General features: G+C 35.6%; 1 protein-coding gene across 8 annotated transcripts in view; it reads right to left on the minus strand.

Annotated features, from left to right (window-relative positions):
• The window catches only part of ncor1 (nuclear receptor corepressor 1), a 201191-nt gene that overhangs the window by 7321 nt on the left and 173366 nt on the right, over window positions 1–20504 (minus strand). For 7 of the 8 annotated variants that reach the window (XM_039757058.1, XM_039757064.1, XM_039757062.1 and 4 more), the window contains 12 exons: window positions 17320–17547; window positions 15274–15474; window positions 14806–14955; window positions 13547–13756; window positions 10596–10752; window positions 9618–10144; window positions 9309–9443; window positions 4431–4579; window positions 2385–2650; window positions 2035–2178; window positions 892–1031; window positions 263–316 (listed from right to left, as the gene is read on the minus strand). In XM_039757058.1, coding sequence (XP_039612992.1) covers window positions 263–316; window positions 892–1031; window positions 2035–2178; window positions 2385–2650; window positions 4431–4579; window positions 9309–9443; window positions 9618–10144; window positions 10596–10752; window positions 13547–13756; window positions 14806–14955; window positions 15274–15474; window positions 17320–17547 — 2361 coding nt within the window. The remainder of the gene's footprint in view (window positions 1–262; window positions 317–891; window positions 1032–2034; window positions 2179–2384; window positions 2651–4430; window positions 4580–9308; window positions 9444–9617; window positions 10145–10595; window positions 10753–13546; window positions 13757–14805; window positions 14956–15273; window positions 15475–17319; window positions 17548–20504) is intronic. The other variant, XM_039757063.1, reaches the window with a different exon arrangement.

The following is a 20504-nucleotide window of genomic DNA, read 5'->3' on the forward strand; positions in this document are numbered from 1 at the left end:
TTCAGGATCCTAAGTTGGACCTCTGGATAGATTAACATTAAACGCGATACATATACAACAGTAAATTTTAAATTTGTTGCAAATTGTAAAGTATTTTACAACTATAGATTTGTTGACTTAGACGTATGGAGTATGACAATTTTGCTAAAAGCAGCATGATAAAGACATTTGGAAGACTTAGAACTAGTAAGCATACTAATTTGTTAAGTAGTACATTTTAACTGAGTAGGTTTGTAAGCCATTGTGAATGATGTCTTTTTACCTGAAGTTGTGACGGCTGGAAGATTAAAAATTTCTGTTCCAGGCTGTGCACTAGCTAAATGGATGAAAACAAAATGTTTAAGTCTTGTTATTTACAGATTAAAAAAATAATTTCAATTCATATTGTAATAATTATTGCAAGTCTAAAATAAAAATAAAAAAAAAACAAATTGAAAAGAAAATAATTCTCAATGTGCAAACAACTGAAAGTCATAAAGAAATTATATTCACGTCACCACACTCATTTTCTCTGCAAACAAGATGAAAAATGAATTGCTTCCAAACTATCCCTCCACCTACTTACACTTCCGAGAAAAGTGAGAGTGCATATTCAGCCAAAAGCCATCCTGCCAAGTCTGAAGTTGCATGTTTGTTGATTAACTATAAGCTTTGGAGTAAGAAATCTATATATGGATGATACATTTTTCTTGCTGTATATTTCAGTAATAAACCCCTTGCAATATGCCTATGAGTATGAGATTGTAGCAATTTACTGTAAATGTTTGCCTACTTTTGAAATAAACTGAAAAGAATTGACATTACAAAAAATTCTTTGTTTACCCTTGTAGTAAAATTTGGCAAAATTAATCATTTTAAAAGAGAAGATAAAACAAATGGGTATCTACTTACTCATGTCACCATCCCCACCTCCAGCCGAGTTCAGCTTACGAAATATCTCTTGTTTTTTTGATTTCACCATTGGGGATGTGTTTTCAAGCTTAGTAAAGAATGATGGCAGATAGCCACTCACAGGGGAGTGAGAATCGCTCCTAAAGTCAAACATATGTAAAGATTAAATTCTGGAAAACTTAAAATTTATTATGAATGCTTTAAATAATCATTAATTAAAATTTCTTTTTCCAATTATATGAAATTTTATAATGTATATATATAAATTTTGTGATGGTAATTAATATGAGCAAATAGAAACTCAAAACACTTTCAAAGTCAATGTTTATGATTTAGAAGAAAACTGAAAAGGGCATGGGAATATTATATTTTAACTTGCAGTAGACTGTGAGCAGATCTCACTTTGAAGAACTGTAACTGACCTGTACCCACAACAATCAAACAGCATCCAAACAGACAAATCAATCAATGACAGTGTCCCCACACATTCAATTTATACAATATGGATTATGAATTTTTTGAGATTTGCTTTTAGCTAATTTGTCCTTCACAACTTCATACAAAACATTTGATAACAATGTTGGAAGTGTAAGACTAAACATACAAGTGTCCTTCCCACAGGAAAATAGAGTAGAAGGCGTTCCTTTCCCTCTATTCAACACTGATGCAGTTAGATGCCATATATAGCCTCCATCAATGACTAGAACTTGGCTGGCTGCAGTGTCGGAGAGAAAGAATATCATGCTCTGTATAAACAAGGTGTTGTTATCGTATCATTATAAGGTTTATACCTGGACTCAACCTGCATTTTAAAAATGTGGAATTGTATCTGATCCTATAAAAAATAACAAGTAATAAAAATCATTTGGTAGCCACATTATTTGCAATCAACCAACAGGTATCTGACCCAATGCAGGAATCTCACATTACAATTTAGTAATAAATAAGCATATTAATGAATAATATGTAAAGAGATATGAGGAACTAGTTGGTATTTCACTATCGAAGGATTATATAAATTCTTTCATATGTGGAAAACAAAAATTGAACTTGTAAAATACAGTTACATAAAAGTTTTTTTATAAACCAAGCTTGATGTGGATACTGCAATATTACATTTCCTACTTTTTCTATTATACAGACCTCTGCTCTGAGCCATCAGCCTCTCGCCTCTGGGCCTGCTGCATCATGACCTCTTGCTTATCCATTGTTGAGTAGGACTGTGGAGGAGATATGGGTTCGTAAGATTCCAAGCCCATATGACTACGATCAGGGGACTTTCCAGGTCTGCAAATAAAGTGTAGAAAATAACTTAAAAGTATAACTAGTGACTAACTATGTAGTGAAATATATCAATGCTAATCTGACTACAGTAGTTCAAATTTTTATTACATCTGAGATGTACTTTTTAACTGAACAAATAAATATTAACCTCCTCTTAGAACTTCTTTATCATCCCAATAACTAAAATTTTCAGTGTTTATATACCATACCTTCCTCTAGACTTATCAGATGGGTTTTCTGGAGAGACCCTGGTTGATACTCGCTGGTGCTGAACCTGATGTGCCTGTGTTGCCTGCCCTTGACCCTCTGGACTATAGCGACTGGGCACTTTGTTCCGTGATCCTGTAGCAGGAGCAGTCGGTGCTGAATTTTGGAATGTTGTTGAAGACGTAGTCTGTGGTGGTGCTTGACTTAAAGCTTTACTACGGGCAAAGTCTTCTGCTTGATTGCGGGCAAAGTCCTGTGTTATTATATGCTGTAGAATACAAGGCCAACATATAAGAATAGAAACTGAATAAATTTACTTAATTACAAGTGATAGATTGAAAAAACACTATCACACTACAAGCAAGCAGTATATCTGTACTCTTAGCAGGTCCATCAATAAATAAAAAAACATTAACAATACAGTATAATAATAATAATACAGAATAATACAGTAAAAATGTAATCACAACCCATTCAAACAAGCAGCTGCAAAAATCAATGAAAAGAGTAAATATAAACACATTTGTCTGAAGATTAACAACAAAATCATCTTGGATCACTGCCCACCTATTGTAAAACCTGTGATTCAGATGTCAAAAGTAGAATTGATAGTACAGAATGAACAAACTAAACACACAAATGCAGGTTGTGTCATTCTACAATATTGGCCAGAGTTAGCTTGGAATACTCAGAGAAGTAGTAAATTTGGGAGTATCTGATGCAAATAAAATGTATTTATTTTATCCTCCTGCATTTACTACACACATGAATTTTAAGATCTATTCTTCAAAAATATAAAAGTTAATCTGTGTAATGTGTTAACAACTAAACCAATTTTGGATAGTTAAATGATGTGTCGATTCTAGAAACTATAGTTAATTTATTCCAAAGTTTATTTACATCTTTTCTGTGTATTTATTTCCTGAGCTTGCAGCACTGATGATTAAAGTGGTCCTTCCTTTTAAGTATATGATCTAAATAATATTAACAAAATAATATTTATTTTGTCTAAGTAACTTACTTATAAAGTATACTAAAAGTTAATTTCAGTTTGAAAACAACTTGAAATTATTCTTGCTTTTAATGCTGCATTGAAAAGTGTTGTTTGTTTTCAAATTTGTCTGCAAGACATAAGAAAATGCAGCCTGCCAAACGAATAAAAATAGCAGACAAGAGGCTAGCTTCATTACCTCACAGTTCTCATCTTTGCCCTTTGAAAATAGCTGCATGTCAGGTTTGGTCTAAAACAGGAAATCTGCATACATCTGTTTAACCTAAACAGAAACTTAAACTAAACATAACTTTTGTGAATTTTAGCCAGTATCTGGTTTTGTGTAAACTTCACTTAAGGGTCTCCACTAATTTAAACTGAGAAGGAAATTTAAATCTTTGCAGTGATATCCTGAATCACTTGGTCATGCGTGTAAACCTTGAGACAACCTGGTCATATGTTAAATAGATGTATACTTCAAACTGTATGGTATTAAATTTCAGGATAGGAGAGGTTTTTGTTTTTAAAATGTATTACTTGAAACCTTATTATTCTATGTAGTAATAATGTAAGACATATGAGGACAAATGTGCAATGTGTTGCAATGTCAAAAAATAATAAAATTGTCTTTATTCTGTATTATCCAATCTTGTGATTTGCATTGTAAGCAAAGCCTGATAACTTCCTATAGCTAAACACTAACTAAGCTGAACTGCTTTATGTGGGATTTCCATCTCAGTTTTGGATGCTTAATTCCTCTGTGAATCTTAAATCCTACAAAATATTCACAATGTAAGCTGCATTACCAGTAATTTTAGTTTCAGTTTGAGTTTGTAGTTTTATTTAGCAGGTAAAATGAGCTTTCTAATGACTGTGGGAAAGTCTGCACTGAATTACTTATACTTATGGTGTTGTGTCTCATCCTGTTTAGTATTCCGTTTTTTCCTTGTGTAATGTTTTCAAGTTGTATGTTGACGATCAAATATAAGTATACATAGTTAAAAGAAGAATCAACTGAGTATGATGCAACTACTGAGAATCACAGAACTCCACCTACACAAATATGATCAGCTAGAGTGATGAGCCGATGCGTTTTCGGAACTTGACCATATATTTCAGCTTGAGATGTTGGTGGTTGCTGAGGTGAGGGAGATTCCTGTTGGCTCCGGTACCGGTTTATCTGTGATTCAAAGGCACGCTGATCACCTGTTTGGAAAAAAGTAAATTAAATATTCCTGAATTTCAAATGGAGCGGTTGTACAAAACAGGCAAGACATTCTAAAAGGAAAAAGACAAAAAAATCACACAACCATGATATCTGACTACCTGGTTGTTAAAAACATCTTATGCATGTAAGCACATTCAATCTCTGTAGCTCAAGATTTGTCAAGATTATATACAATACCTTTTGACTTCTTTTCTCAGAACCAATAGTCAAATGCTGAAACAATTTACCAGAAAGAAAAAAATATATACAGACATGTATGCATAGAGAAGGAGAGGCAGAAGAAGAAAGAACAAGATGAGAAACCTTAAAGATTGAGTCTCACAATTAAAAGTATCTAAAATGGCAAAAAACACTTGGGAGGACAACTTTGTGGCTTAGTAGCACAATCTAGGTATACCCAGATAAGGGCTGCTAGACAAAAATGTATTAACAAATTGTGAAAGTTTGTTTTCTTTTTGAGGAAGAGCTCTTAAAGAAAGAAATGACTTGAGTTCTCAAAAGCATAAACATGATATGTTAATTTTTCTTTTAACTTGTTAGGGAGAAAAAAAAAATCACTTAGCACTATATTGCTTATATTCCTAGTGCTATGTACCATGTATTTTACACTAAAAATGTAGACTTCTTTACCATGCAGTATTTTAGATTAGGAAATTAAAAAAAAAATAAATTCATGTGAAAATGGTATGTACAGTATATCCCATTAAACATTTTTCCTTTTTGAATATACATGTAGATATTAAGATTTGTTCTTCATTTAAATGGTATCTAATATTGATAAAGGTGAGTATAATACAATAATGTCAGATTTACATTTTGCAGTCCATTGTATAATTAAAAAAAATGTTCCATATTTCACATGTGGAAAAAGTAAGTACACCCCTACATTTATCACTACCTCTAATTCTTAAAATTAGAATCAGGTGTACCAGCTCAAGCTTCAATTAGAAAGGATTGTGTCTGAACCTGTCTTACTTAAGTCTCAGATATTCAGTTTAGTTTGCTCTTTGTTGCTGAAGTATTGCAGAAACAGGAAGGACCTTCACATGTCATGCTTTTGATTTTAAAACAGGGCCCTTGACCAATGAATGACAGGGAGATGAAGGTGTTCAATTCAAAAGAATGGCACCATGTGAAGATGCTTATTTTTTGTGGGCTACTTTCATTTTCTGAGGTATTTAACAACACTATTTTAGCAAACAGTACATGCTTTTTGCATGTTTTGAACAGATGATTTGACATCAGATTATGCAACACAGGTAACGCGAGATTTTTTCATTAATGTTTTCCTATCGCTTACTATTGTCCAGGGTTGGTCACTTCTGGCTCTTGTTCCATCAGAAATTTTGTCATGTCCAAACTCCATAAAAACAAAAAGATAAAACATTTTCTTGGCTGTCACTACAAATTACATGGAGTACATAACATAGAACAAAAGTCACATTTGGGTGGAGTATTCCTTTAGAAATATCTCAAAACTTACTAGAAATCAACCATTCTGCTGAAACTACTGACAACTTGCTTAAGGCCAGGCTGCCCCAGTAGGTTCATCCCAAAAGCACAAGACAAGATGCTGTTAGAAGCCTCTAACCCACCCAGAATTTCATCACAAGAATTCTGTGTAGCTCTTGCCACACTGGATATTAAAGTGCATGATTCTACCATTAGAAAGAGGCTGCACAAATTATATCTACATTGGAGGTGTGTCAGAATGAAATTTTTTCTGTGCAGAAAGATCATCAGGGGAAGACTAAAATTTGTCCATGAACACCTAGGAAAAGATCTGGGGCCTCATGTATAAACGGTGCGTACACACAAAAATGTTGCGCACTCCCATTTCCACACTCAAACCGCGATGTATAAAACCTAAACTTGGCGTAAAACCACACACATTTTCACGCCAGCTAAATCCTTGGCGTATGCAAGTTCTCCACTCAGTTTTGCAAAGTGGCAGCACCCAGTGTCAAAGCAGTGCTTTTGTTCAATTGTGGCTTCCCTTTCTTTTTTAGATCCACATCCCTGACGCGGCTTTATCAAATACACTGAAATTAACCGCATATTGTTTATCAGTTTAAGGCATCCAATTGTAATTAACCTGTAACAATATGCTTTTCCACGAAATGGCCAAACTATTCTAAATACCATAGCTGCTTTAGCGTTGTTCCTCTCAATGCACCACTGTATCTGAGTGTGGAATCACAGCTCTACAGCAGCTGATCAGAAAGAGAATTATCTCTTACAGCATCAAGCACATGCTGCCTCAGCCATGTGCAGTCTATTGAACTGCTCCCATACGACAGACACTTCAGAGCCTTTCCTGTAGGTACCTCATGGTTCAGAAACAGTTTCATCCCAAGAACTATAAATGCACTCAATCAGTCCATCAGGTGCTCCTTGTAGAGCTGTTTGTACATATTAGTACAATTACCTCACTATAAACTTGCGATACTGTTATAATATTGCACAACATGAGCCACTTTATAAAGCGCATATTTACAAATAATGACAATATCATTTTTAAGATGAAATGCAGCAAAATGTTTATTACATTATACAGATACAATTTTAACATCACTTAAATAATCTATATTGTTAATAATTAAACATGTGAGGACACGGTATCGCAGTGCTAAGTAATTAAGGGATTGTTCCTGCCTTGCTCTGTATTCTTGCTGGGGCTGGCGCGACACTGGAAGGATAGATGAATAGAATTATTAAACATGTACTACGAAGATATTTCAATGTTCCTTAAACATTTTGAAGAATCTGCATTCTAAGCTTACAGATGGCCTAACATCTACTGCAGAGGTGATTGTGTGGAGATTGGTTACTTGGAGAAAGAAAAGGCAGGACAGGAATTGGAGGATAGTACGTTTGAAAGAGACAGTACTGCTGCAATAAATTATTTCATCGAAGATCGCGCATGGTGCAGCAAGCATCTTGCGGGAGGCAGGTACAATCTTTTGATAGGGTACCAGCTCGTCACTGCGCCACCGTGTTCCCATGTTTAATAACAAGCTTTAACTCCTATCATCATGAAAATTATATCAAGTATACATCTCAGTATTTTAATTATTCAGAGAGCTGTAATATCATGAGTGTAATGGATTCTATGTCCTGTCAGAGGAAGAGGAAGTCACTTTAAAAAGCATGTAGTGATTTACACACATAGAACACATACAAAACAAAGCATTTAACGTACTACTTTACTTACAATGGTATTTGAGAAAATAGTAAAATTAAATGATTTAAAGATTAAGTTTATGATGTTCTACTTTAATGACAAAATAAACTATTTGATTAAAGTGGAAATTTCAAGATTAAAGTTAACATTTCGAGCTTTTTTCCCCCCACTGTGTCCCTATTTTTTTTCTCTTTTCTCTGTACCCTAATAAGCTTTCATATGACACTCAGACTGTGGGCTACGACTTGCCTTTTCATGGCGACTTTGATATCTGACAACTTCTTTTTTTATTTCTGGCACCATGTGACTTTGGGAACTTGAGCTTTCGAGTTTCTCCGACACTCGGTCACTCGATCAACTTCCTTTTGTTATTTATACCACTGTTTAAAACAACAAATAGTACATTTTTCCTTGTCTTCACTTGGTATTCACTGAAATTCTTCTATTTTCCCGCGTGCTTTTGCCATTGCCTTTTCACAGAACGCTGACCTTAAGGGCTATTTATATTGATTTGCATATTCAAAGAGGCGTAATTCTGGGAGGAGTTGGGGTGGGGCAGCAGGTGTGTGCACGTGTGCTACTTTTCACACGGACTGGGATTTATGGAACGGAAGAACATGGAAGTTAGCGAATGCACAGATTTATGCATGTGGATTTTTTGGTGCGTACGCACATTTCCACTTTTGTCCGAACGCCATGGTTTAGTGTGAATTCTACGCATGGCATTATGCATGAGGCCCCTGGACTTCAGGAAGAACAATGTTCTCTGGACAGACTAGGCAAAGACACAAGTTCTATGGAAGACATGTTTGGTAAAAACCAAAGACATGTGACCAAAAAAACCTGATACCAACTGTAAAGTATGACGGGGGAAACGCATCAAACTGGTGTCCAACTAGAACATCAGGCAGCTCACCATCACAGTATTCATTATAAATTCTTCACTATAACAAGAGGGTACTTGAGGATAATAGAACACCATCTGTCAGAAGACTGAAGTTAAACCGAAACTGGACCATGAAACATGTCAATGACTGTAACCTTACCAGTAATTCCACCAAAGAATATCTGAAAAGAAAGAAAGAGAGGATTCTCTAATGCTAAAGTCAAAGCCAGAATCTGAATCCCTTCCTGCTGTGGGGGGATTTGAAACAGGCAGCCCCTCAAAAATTGGACCACTAAAACAGTTTTGCATGGAGGAATGTGAAACATTTTCCCTCAGTTAAAGTTTTTTCTGTGAAAAAAGGCAATATAAGCTTTTAGAGCCAATGGTATACTTACTTTTTCCACAGACAGAAATGACACATCTATTCATTTTCATTGAATAAACTATTGCAATGTCCTACTTTCTTTTTTTTCCAATTACATAACTTATCTAGAAATGCTGTTTAAATGAAAATTAAATACTGATGTTTACATATATCAAAAAACACATTTCATGGGGGGTATACTTACTTTTTCACATGACTGGAAGAAGCTTTATGTCAAAAGCTCTGATCAAAAACTAAAAAAAAATAACTTACTTTCTGCCTGAGATGGTTTAGAAACATCTTGCTGGAAGGATGTCTCCTGCTTATCCTGTAGCTGTACTGGGGAACTTGCGGGGCTAATAACCTCAATAGCATCTCCACCAGGTGTTTCATACCTATTGGATGATACTATAAAAAACAAAGCATTTAAAAGATATGAAGTTTAAGGAATTCATTAAAGTGAGAAAAACCAAATGAAAACATTTGTTTGTCAGTAAAGTTTTTTATCGTTCAGTAAACTTTAGGTTTTCATTTTCATTATTTTGTATACAGTTACGTTTTCCTCAATGGAGTAATACTTACAGCTGCTTGATGAATCTGAGCTCTGAGATCCTCTTTCACGACCATCTTTATCTGAGGCAATCTGTCGAGTTATAATAACATCAATGAAATTGGCTGCAGTGATAGTTGTCTTGCCACGTGTTCTCAGCTCCTCTTCGATTCTAGATTTTGTAGGTGGACCTTTTTCCTTATTGCTCTCGACATAATGAGAGGAAGTGCCAGAGGGCTTACTACCAGGCAGGGACACAGGAGTGTAGGAAGACTGGATACTTCGCCTATCTGCTTCTATACTCTGGTGTTGCTGCTGATGAAGGGAAGGCTGGTGCTGCACTTGGTGAAGCTGCTGTGGTTCAGTAACCATTGTTGGCCTGCGGGAAGACAGCTCGTCAATACGAACAGATTCATGTTTCCCATCCTTTACTTTTGCAACATCCATCTGAGGGGCTGAGGCAGCTGCATCTACCAAGGCAGCCAAGGCATCTGCAGCAGTACTGAAACGGGATGCAGGAAGGCCATGGGACTGAGAGGCTGTGCTGGGAGCAATTTGCCTGGGAAGTGCAGAGAAGATTGTTGACAGCTTGGGTAAGTAAAGAAAAGAATGGCCTCTAAAGAAATCAGCAGCTCAAAATGCATCAGCCTTTAAGTCCACTAATTATGTTTATTTTCCTGATTATCAACAGCACTTGGACTCTAAGATGTAGATCTATATTCTAACAAGCATTACCATAACGTCTTAAGAGACCTGTTCTTTAATAAAGACAAAGCATTAAAGGCCATACAGTCATCTCACCAAGCAATCAGTATGAGAAAACAATATTTAATCTAAAATTATATTACTTTGATTGTATTAAATATCAGTGCCTCACAAAAAAACAGAAATAGGTTGCAATCTTTCTTCATTTTCTAAATGAGAGATCAAAATAAATCAAGCGTAAGTGTTTTTAGGTATTTTAAAGCAATGACTATGCCTACTGTTGGATATGTTTCTTCTTTACGTACATTATACGTGAGGTATCCAGCTGTGTAATGACACTTTTGCCATTAGTTCCTTGAAATATACTGGGTCTCTGTTGTACCACATTCTCTGAAGTTCTCACAGATGGCGAAGGAGAGCGCACATAACCATGACTGCTTGGCCTGCCTGGCTGTTCTGTACCTGATTGGGGGAGGGGAAAAAAAAGTACTAACCCATACAAGAGAAGACAAAATATACTTTATAAATCATTACATTCAGAAAAAAAAAAAAAGTCTGTGCTGTAAAAATGTAGACACACACCACCACCGCAGTGGAGCTTAATATCTTTGGAATACTCCAAACTGCTCAGCATAATGGAGATATTCCTAAGCTCAAGCTTCCCAGACTTGCTTTATTTAGTGCTAAAGGAATAGGCTTCCTGATTAACACAAGTCTAACCTTTATTGAAGAAATGACTACAAAGAGTTAGAAAACATGCAGTCTTACATTTATAAAACAGATGACAAAATAGTGCGGCTCAATGGTAAACGACAACTCGTGCAGCAATTTCTTTGTCCATCTCAACTCACAGGTATGTAACATAATCCCACGACAATTCAACTGTTACTTGCCTCCTCCTGCCTCACAGCCCCCTGCTTCTCTCCCTAATTCAATTTCGTCTTTTTTTTAAACATTCTTATAAATATTTATTGCACTTTCTAAACATTCACCAAAAGGAGTGCTACTTCCTGCAAAGACCTACTGTAGTTTGCCAGCTTGCTTGGCCATACCATAAGGAAGGCGCTATATAAATAAAATGTATTATTATTATTACTACTATCTTACATTGTTCTTTTTAAGAAGTCAAATTTTTTCCCACCGAGTATTATGGAAGCTTATCCCTGCCACTCAGTTTTTTTTTTTTTTTTTTTAAATTGTGTTATGTCACAAATATAATTGCATTATTTTTCAAACATATTACCTTCTTACATGTAGCACTGCTTGCACATGTGCATTGTTCTTCTAGTCAAAAGCAGAAGTAGATTCAGCAAGTATATTGTTGCATTTGCAGAAACAGATATATATAAAAAAATACATATAATAATTTTCTTAATTTTATGATACTATTTTGATATGGATCCTGATTTATTTCCTAGCTCGGTCCCAAAGTTTGTGAGTTTACCACTGTATCTGTTGATATAATAGTACAGTGTTTTAAAGCCACTTGGTTGCAAGTTGCTATTGTTTATAATGGTAGTGGGTCATGGTGGATCACGAAGTGGGTTGCGAGGGTGTTGTTGCTCCGACGATCATGCTGGATTCACTAAGATAGCCCTTCACTCCTCTTCCCTTAGTGAGTCGCAGGGACACTTAACATGGTAAAAAAAGTGGCATATTTGAGTTTGATTACTGCTCTGGGTCCTACACTGAAGAAAAATAAGTTGCATATTTTTCAGTGTGTGTACTTCTGTCCTACAGGAATATATACAGAGGTAGGATTCATTATGTGTACAGTAAAAATGCACAATCCAGAGCTAGGGCAATGATCAAATTTGAATTGCATGACAGAGTAGATCTGTAACAAAATGCAACACTTAGGAACCAAACTGTACACAAACAATGTGCATTAACACCATTTTTGGTACTATTTTGTTCAGTGCAGGATCACAAGTCTATACAGATATAATAAAAGAAAAAAAAACAGAGCTCAATGAAAGATACATAAAGTATAACAGACTAATATTCAGTGAGCTTTGCATTTTTCACTAAAGGAGTAGAACGGGTCGCAAAGCAGGAAACAAATCTTGAAAGGCTGCAAGTCCAAACCAAAGCATATGGACTCACACATCCATAGTCAATCTTTTATGGCCAATTTAGAGTTTCCAACCAAAAATATCTTACTGATTTACATATTTATGTTGTCAAAGAGCATGTTATAGTAGAGAAACAGGATTTAGCTTTTGCACTCAGTACAAGACTCATACTCAATAAACCATTTATGAAAACAAATGTGTAAACTACCTTACAGATGTGTGATGGGTACAAGTACTAGCTGCTGAAAATAACAGTTTTAAAACATTATTCATGCATAACAAGTAAGCACTAATATGAAAATCAATTTAAACTATTCAGAGTTAAATCAACTTGATAATGGCGATTTGCACATCCAGTAACTAAGGAGACAAGTTTGCTTTTGCATTTTAATACAAAAGAGGAGTCATGTTTTTCTGTTGTTCAAACATATGTCCATTCATTCAAAATAACTCTCCACTCTACACTGCAGAGCTTTAAAAACAGATGGTTATAAAGACAGTGCTAACCTCTATCAAACATCAAAGAAACACAGACAGAGAAACAACTTCATATTCACACTAACTCAAACGAAATTAAACAAAGCAAAAGTTACATGAAGGAATTTGCAGTCTGCCACAGTTGTCCAAATATCAAGTGCTTGGCAATCCTTTGCTTCATAAAATGCACTTAGCCCTGGCTTCTCTCATGTATACCTCATAATCCTCTGTGGTGAGTAAGAAATTGTTTTCACATTTTTTCTTTTTTAACTAGCACATGTACAGTGCTGTACAGTTAAATAAACCTGCTTATTTTTAATTTTTTGTAACTAATTTATGCAGTTTTAATAAAGACAACTTCTTTATATATTATAAAAAATTCACTTCTAACAATATATATATATTAATATTATATATTGGAACTACAAATACTGAATTTTGTTCTTTAATAGTAAACATTTGATCTCTATTGTTATACTATGTATGTACTAAAGTATTGTTTCACACATGTGTTTTCAGTTTTTCTCATTTAATGCAGCCTATGTTTATGTACGACCTTTCCAAAAGTCCTAAATACTAAATATTATTATTATAATTAGATAATTATAATTAGGTTAGATGGCGAGACAATATGTTAGAACCTACTTTTTTTCTCTTGACATTTTCAAAAGTATCTGGAACCATCTAAACACAGAATAACTTACCTGCTCGCATGTAATTTATTTCATTTGAAGCTGCTACAGCAGCTGCCATTCTTTCTCGTTCCCGGTGCTCCCGTTCTCGCTCACGCTCTCTTTCCCGTTCACGTTGCTCCCTCTCTTTTTCACGCTCCCTTTCTCTGTCACGCTCCCTCTCTCGCTCTCTCTCTCGTTCACGTTCGACATTTGCTGATGCAGCAAGATGAGCAGGATGACCTAAAATCATTGTGAAAAGCATTTCCAACCAGTAAATAAAAAATGAACATAAAGACCAGGACTTCTTGTCAAAGCTAGAAACACTGCCTTTCTTTATTCTAATACTTATACAATGTACAATGTATGGGATACTTAGGAAAACTTCAAGGAAATCTTGATTGTGGTTTATGCTACAAACAATTTCAAAATCAAATGCAAACTCTGGTCTGAGACTGAAACCTTTTTATTTAGTGCCTGTATACAGCAAACAACATCACAGAGACTTTAAAAGTAAAGATAAACAGTAAAGTAGTGTTATGATGATATAATAATCGACAATGGTATAAAAGCAACTGTTTCCCTGCCATTTTTAATAATTTTCCTGGTTTGCTAGGAATTATTGCAGAATAGAGACAGAGAGAGAGAGAGAGAGAGGTTAGGAGCACACGCTGATACAGTGCATTGCTGCACCCACGACATGACAAACCAATTCAGGATCCCAGATTGGGACCCGAGAGTAGCCATGCAACAGATGACACCTCAGCACCACACAAGTTCAGATGGAATGAAACCAGTGTGAGGTTTTTTGCAGTGGCTGGAGTACATATTCTGCCACCAACTCCCACGTTTTCCCTGCAGGTTGGAAGGCCTACTTGCAGGGCTAGATGCAGATTAATGTCATATCCAGGACAGAGCAATTGCAGGTTAAGGGCCTTGCTCAAGGGCCCAATGAAGTAGAGTCACTTTTGGCGTTTATGGGATTCGAACAGGCAACCTTCCGATTACCAGTACAGATCCCTAGCCTTAGAGCCACCACTCCACCCATTGCAGAATAGAGCTAAATAAAAATAAACAGAACTGTTATAAAGTTTACACTAATGAACAATAGCATGCCTTTCAGCAAATACATAATTCCGCTAATAAATAATACATTGGTTTTTCGGAATCACCATATCCAAGAAATAGAAATGCATATAAAATATATAAAGTGTTTCTCACTTTGTTGATCCTTAAATGGTCAAAAATACTAAGTTCAGTGGTGGATAAGTGTTTAAGAAGTGGTCTCTCACCTGGGGATATAGAGCTCTGGCTGTAACCCCTAGAAGGGAAAGGGGACTGTGCACCAGGGATGTAAGTGATGCGATCCATGGGAGGCGTACTTGTTCCCCCAGGGTGAGGCAACAGGATTGTGGGAGGCATCTGGGCTAGATCAATAATCCCTTTTCAGACAGAAGCAATAATGAACATGGTTTACATTTTAAATTAACATGACAAAATAAAATAAACTGGCCAACTCCTACTTTCATCTTCAGTCCAAAGTAAAAAAAAAAAAATTCCTACTTTTAAAATAAAGTAAAGAAAATTAAGAAAAAAAAATAACATATATATCATTAAAAACAGAATGGAAGGCACACTGAGATTATCAAATCAAAATCAGTATTTAGGTATAATAGTAAAAAAAAAAAAAAAAAACTGTGCATATGACAAATAAGAAAAGAAAAATAGTTCTTAAAAACAACTGATGAAAGTGACAATACCTCTTGTCCCAGAGGCATAAGGAATGGTGATCTGTTGCTCCCTTGGAGAAATTCCCCTGGTCACTTCAGGTCTCGGGATCACCTGCATCTGCTGAGACGTTATGTAATCATTCAGGATTGTCTGCCGAGTATTCTCCATGGCATACAACTGATAGGTGTTGTGATATCCTGTAGGAGATGGCTGTCGTTGAAACAGGTACGCTATTGTTGGATAATGAGAATGGAAACCAAAAGTTAAAAATCAAAAATATATTAATTAAAACTGCACAAACTCTAAGGTAAATTAACTTAAAAATAGATCACTGCTGATTTCTTACAAATTATATATAAAACATTAACAAATTAAAACTACAACAGATATTCTCTGCATTTAAAAGCCTGCAGACACTGAAAAGACTTTCTTAAAATCGTTAGACTACAGTGACTATGAACATCAGTGATTCCAGTATGTGGTTCCTTTAGCAGAGCATCATAAGGGAAGGTGATTGAAACTTTATATGACTTGTTTAAATTTAATATTTTGCCTAATGAGATATGATTGAAAACTGGTACAAATTGTTTAAATTTTGATAGGCTGCCAAAAGAAATGTCAAAATAAGATTACCATGCATATGCACCCCAGACCTTTCAAAAAGGTGGATCAAACAGAAGTACAGTCTTGGTAGAGTAAAAGAAGATTTATCTCTTCTTATACCGGATATCATTAGCTTAACTAAACCCAGTCACCATGACTACTACTACTTCTTTCAGCTGCTCCCGTTAGGGGTTGCCATAGCAGATCATCTTTTTCCACATATTTCTCTGTTATACATATTACCTGCATATCCTCTCCCACCACATCCATAAACCTTTTCTTAGCCCTTCCTCTTTTCTTCTTGCCTGGCAACTCCATCCTTAGTATCCTTTTCCCAATATACCCAGCATCTCTCCTCTGCACATATCCAAACCAATGCAATCTCGCCTCTCTGACTTTGTCTCCAAACCGTCCAACCTGAGCAGATTGTCTAATGTACTCATTTCTAATTCTGTCCATCCTTGTCACACCCAATGCAAATCTTAACATCTTTAACTTTTCCACATCCAGCTCTGCCTCCTGTTTTGTGGTCAGTGCCTTTGTCTCCAACCCATATAACATAGCTGGTCTCACTACCGTCCTGTAGACTCCTCTTCTTGATTGCCAACGTCATCCTGCAGGCCACCATCCTATGCTACCTAACTACAAGTTTTCTCTGCCACCACTTTGCAGTCTTCAGTCTCCTTCAGATCGACCCTCCTGCATAGGATATAATCTACCTGTGTGCATCTTCCTCCACACTTGTCTGTCACATCTATGTTCCTCTATCTTTTTAATATATGTATTCACCACAGCCATGTCCATCCTTTTTGCAAAATCCACTATCATCTGACCCTCTTCATTCCTCTCCTTGACACAATACCTACCCATCACCTCTATTCGCTTCACCAACATGTCCATTGAAATCCGCTCCACTCACCACTTCCTGTCCCTTAGGTACACTGTTCATCACTTAATCCCACTCACTCTAGAAATCTTCTCTCTCATCCATTGCACACCCAACTTGTGGGACATATGTACCAACAACATTCATCACCACACCTTCATAATCAGCGCTATGGCTGACACTCTTTTCACCTCCAAAACACTCTTGACATACTGTTCAAATACAGTCAGCATGACAAACAGCTTAACTCTAACCTGCCTGAAGGTCATTCTAAAGAATTTAAAAGTCTAAGTCACACAAGCTCAATTAAAGCAATTACTTCATTATTAAGAAGTATCAATGAAAAATAGCAGGAGTTTATTCCATAGGCAGTGTCCAAACTATGGGGACAAAATGTTTGGTTTTCAGTGCCCTCCTTTTTCTTGTTTCTGGAAAACACTTCATTACAGAATTTATCCAATATACTGTATTTCTATGAAACATTTTATTGACCTTAAGTTAAACATGCAGCTTGTACAAACTAGGTCAAGAAAAACTTCAAGAAATAAAGTTTCAGTTATTACAAGGAAATTGCTGATTGATATACCTGGATCAAGTGCTCGATGGAATGCCATAGCTGGGTCAATGTGGTGCTGAAGATGAGCCCGATATACCTCTCCTGGTACCACTCCTCGATGGTGGGGGTCAAATGGGCTATGCGTGGGTACAGGATCACTGCTAGACACTGGGGATTTTGCAGGGACACTATCTCTCTGTGTTGGTGTCATTGTACTCTTGCGTTCATGGCCAGTTGACTTTCCAGATGAAAGCCCACCTTTGAAATATTACAATAAAAAAATCATATTAGTTTTTAAAAAGTTAAAATGCAATATATATACTACATTTAAAGCAGAAATTTCCTTTAGTCCTTTCATCTCTCCAAAAGCTTAGGAAAAATAATTCCTGCAGAAAATAAGACTCATTACATTATTTCTATCATTATTTTCTATAAGAACAGGGGACTTATGTACTGTGTTATCACTTTAAAATGATCAGTGAACATATGGAACAACTCAAAATGCTGCTATTTCACCTGAAAATTTACTCCAATATTTAACAAAACAGTTCAGTCACACATCAGATATGATGAATGACTAAGCAAACAGTTTGTGTACACTTGGACTGAATTTACAAAAAGGGTAAAGCAGGGATACTCAAGTTCAGTCTTGGTGGCCCACAGTTGTGGGCATGGGTGGAGTTTAAGGAGTAACTATTGGGGTCTGGTCCCCCCAACGGATACTATAGTACTAGGAATTATTAATCTGCTTCAGACCACAAATCAATCAGGTCCTTGCAATGGAAAAAACAAACAATGTAAGAATGATAAGGCAGAATGAAAACCTAACAAACCATAAAATTAAAAACGTTCAGTAATTAGGAAGGACTAGATTGTAATTAAGCAACTGTGTATGAGATATAAATGTTTCTCCTGGTAGTTTCTCCACACAAAAAACAAAATTAAATCAAATTAATCAGAATAATGACTAATGAGTTCCTGACAACAGACAGGTCAACAGTCACTTTGACAGAGCTTTAGAGTTCAGTAATAGGTATGACAGTCAGCCCTATCATGAGTTTTGCAAAACACTGGCCTGAATTGGAAGGTGGAAAAAAAGAAACCATCACTCAAAAAGAACTATGTAAATACATGTTTGGGTCTTGCCAAAAATCATGACTGTCCCAGCTACAATGTGGAGAAAGGTTTTTATGGTCAGATGACTCAAGGCGAAAGTTTAAAGAGACATGGGCAGCACACACGTACCACTATACACATCTCAAAAAACATAATGAAATATAGTGGTTATAGCATTATGTTGTGGGGCTGCTTTTCATCAAAAGGGACTGATAGGTTCTACTTCAGTATTTGGTCATTTTCCACCATGCTTTTCACCTTCTATTTTAAACTTATTACACTTGTGCAAAACAAACTAAAGTTAGGCAAAAGTGAATCTTTTAGCACTACACTGATCCCAAGAACAAGGTCAAAATATCCTTGTAGTGGATCATGGATCAGAAGGTTAGTGCTCTACAATAGTCTGGTCAAAGCTCTGATCTTAATCCATTTTAGACTCACTTTTTGAAAACTGTGTTGCATGAATGTCACCTAACTAACCAGAAGACTGGAAGAATGTGCCACAAGTCTCTCCTGAACTGTGTTCAAAGCATCAACATACTTAAATCAAAAGGACTTAAAACTGCTACTGCTGAAAAACATGGCTCTATAAAACATTTATATGTTGGGATTCAACATTTATGCATACAGCATACTTGCTTGTAAAAATGTTGTCAAAAATAAAACAATGTCATATTAAGAGCCATCTTGACTATCAGTAAAATTAGAGAACTGCTCAAGTCTGCCTACTTTTACAAAGCACTGTATATCTATCTAAAATTGCAAAGCTGACTAATTGACAAACCCCACCACCTTTGTTTTATTATACCATGAACTAGACTTATGGGCCCTATGCACCCAGATTTTGCACTTGCCTAACATAGGCATCAAAACTCCCAAGTAATGGGGGCAATATTTACATCTTCGTCCAGGACACCAACAACGCTAATGCCTGCATTGATTGTACAAATACAGTAGTTCACAATATTATTTCTTTTCTATAATGTGCCATTTGCGATTTATTCTTCACAGTACATACACCAAATACTTAAAACAAATACACTATAAAGTATATATACTGTGTACTGAAACATATATATTACATTGGAAGATTTTGTCTAATACAAAATATGCTTAAATGTGAACACTATGTACTGAAACAATCAAGAAGGTTGTGAATTTGTGTTTTTTATGTTAGCTTTCTACCAAGAAGCATCTAGGCATGGGCATTACTACGACTTGCACTGTAATGAGATGCTATATGAAAACCTTGTGACACAAATTACTCATCTCACAACACAGGAAAATCTGTTTATTGGTATTTCATACAAGTTCTATTCAAAATAGACTTGTATTTCATTGCAGTTTTAAATACAATTTCATTTTCAAAAACATTCAATTCCTGGTCTACTGGCTTAAGGGGATATTGGGGGGTTATGGGGTGGCTGCATTTTATATGAGTTTTGCTCAATAGTGATTTAATTGCGTCATTGATTTTTGTTAACAGTAATACATGATTCAATGTTACTTTATTGTCTGGCTATGGCAAAATAAATGAATAAATAAATAAATAAAGCTTGAAAATATAACTTGTGAAAAACAAGTAATTCTTGAGTGAACAATTTAAACAAATAAAAATTGTTGACATATAAAAATAATAATCCATTTATCAAATTGCTGAATAAAAATTGTTGACATATAATAATAATAATAGTAATCTATTTATCAATTTATTTTCTAAATCTTACTTATCCTGAGCAGGGTTGCGGGGAAGCTGAAACCTATCCTAGCAAGCATAGAACACAAGGCAGACACACACAAATTCTCAAAAGTCCCATTATTACTACCGATAGCCTGTTTCAGATCAATATAATACACTTTCCTTTAAAACTGTGTTTTGCACTGATCATCAACAAAAGCCAAAGTCGGTCATTAGAAAAAGTAGAAAAAGTTGTACTCATGATCAACTGTATATAGCATGTTCAAGACCAAGCAGCTCCAGTGAACTAGAGTTGTAATATAAGCCCTAGGTTAAAAAAATAACACACCCATAAATATTGTATACAAAAAAAGTACTTAGTTGCACTGTACTTCTGATACATGTGATTAAGTGACAGCAC

This window comes from Polypterus senegalus, chromosome 6 (assembly GCF_016835505.1).
Source record: "Polypterus senegalus isolate Bchr_013 chromosome 6, ASM1683550v1, whole genome shotgun sequence".
Taxonomy (NCBI): domain Eukaryota; kingdom Metazoa; phylum Chordata; class Cladistia; order Polypteriformes; family Polypteridae; genus Polypterus; species Polypterus senegalus.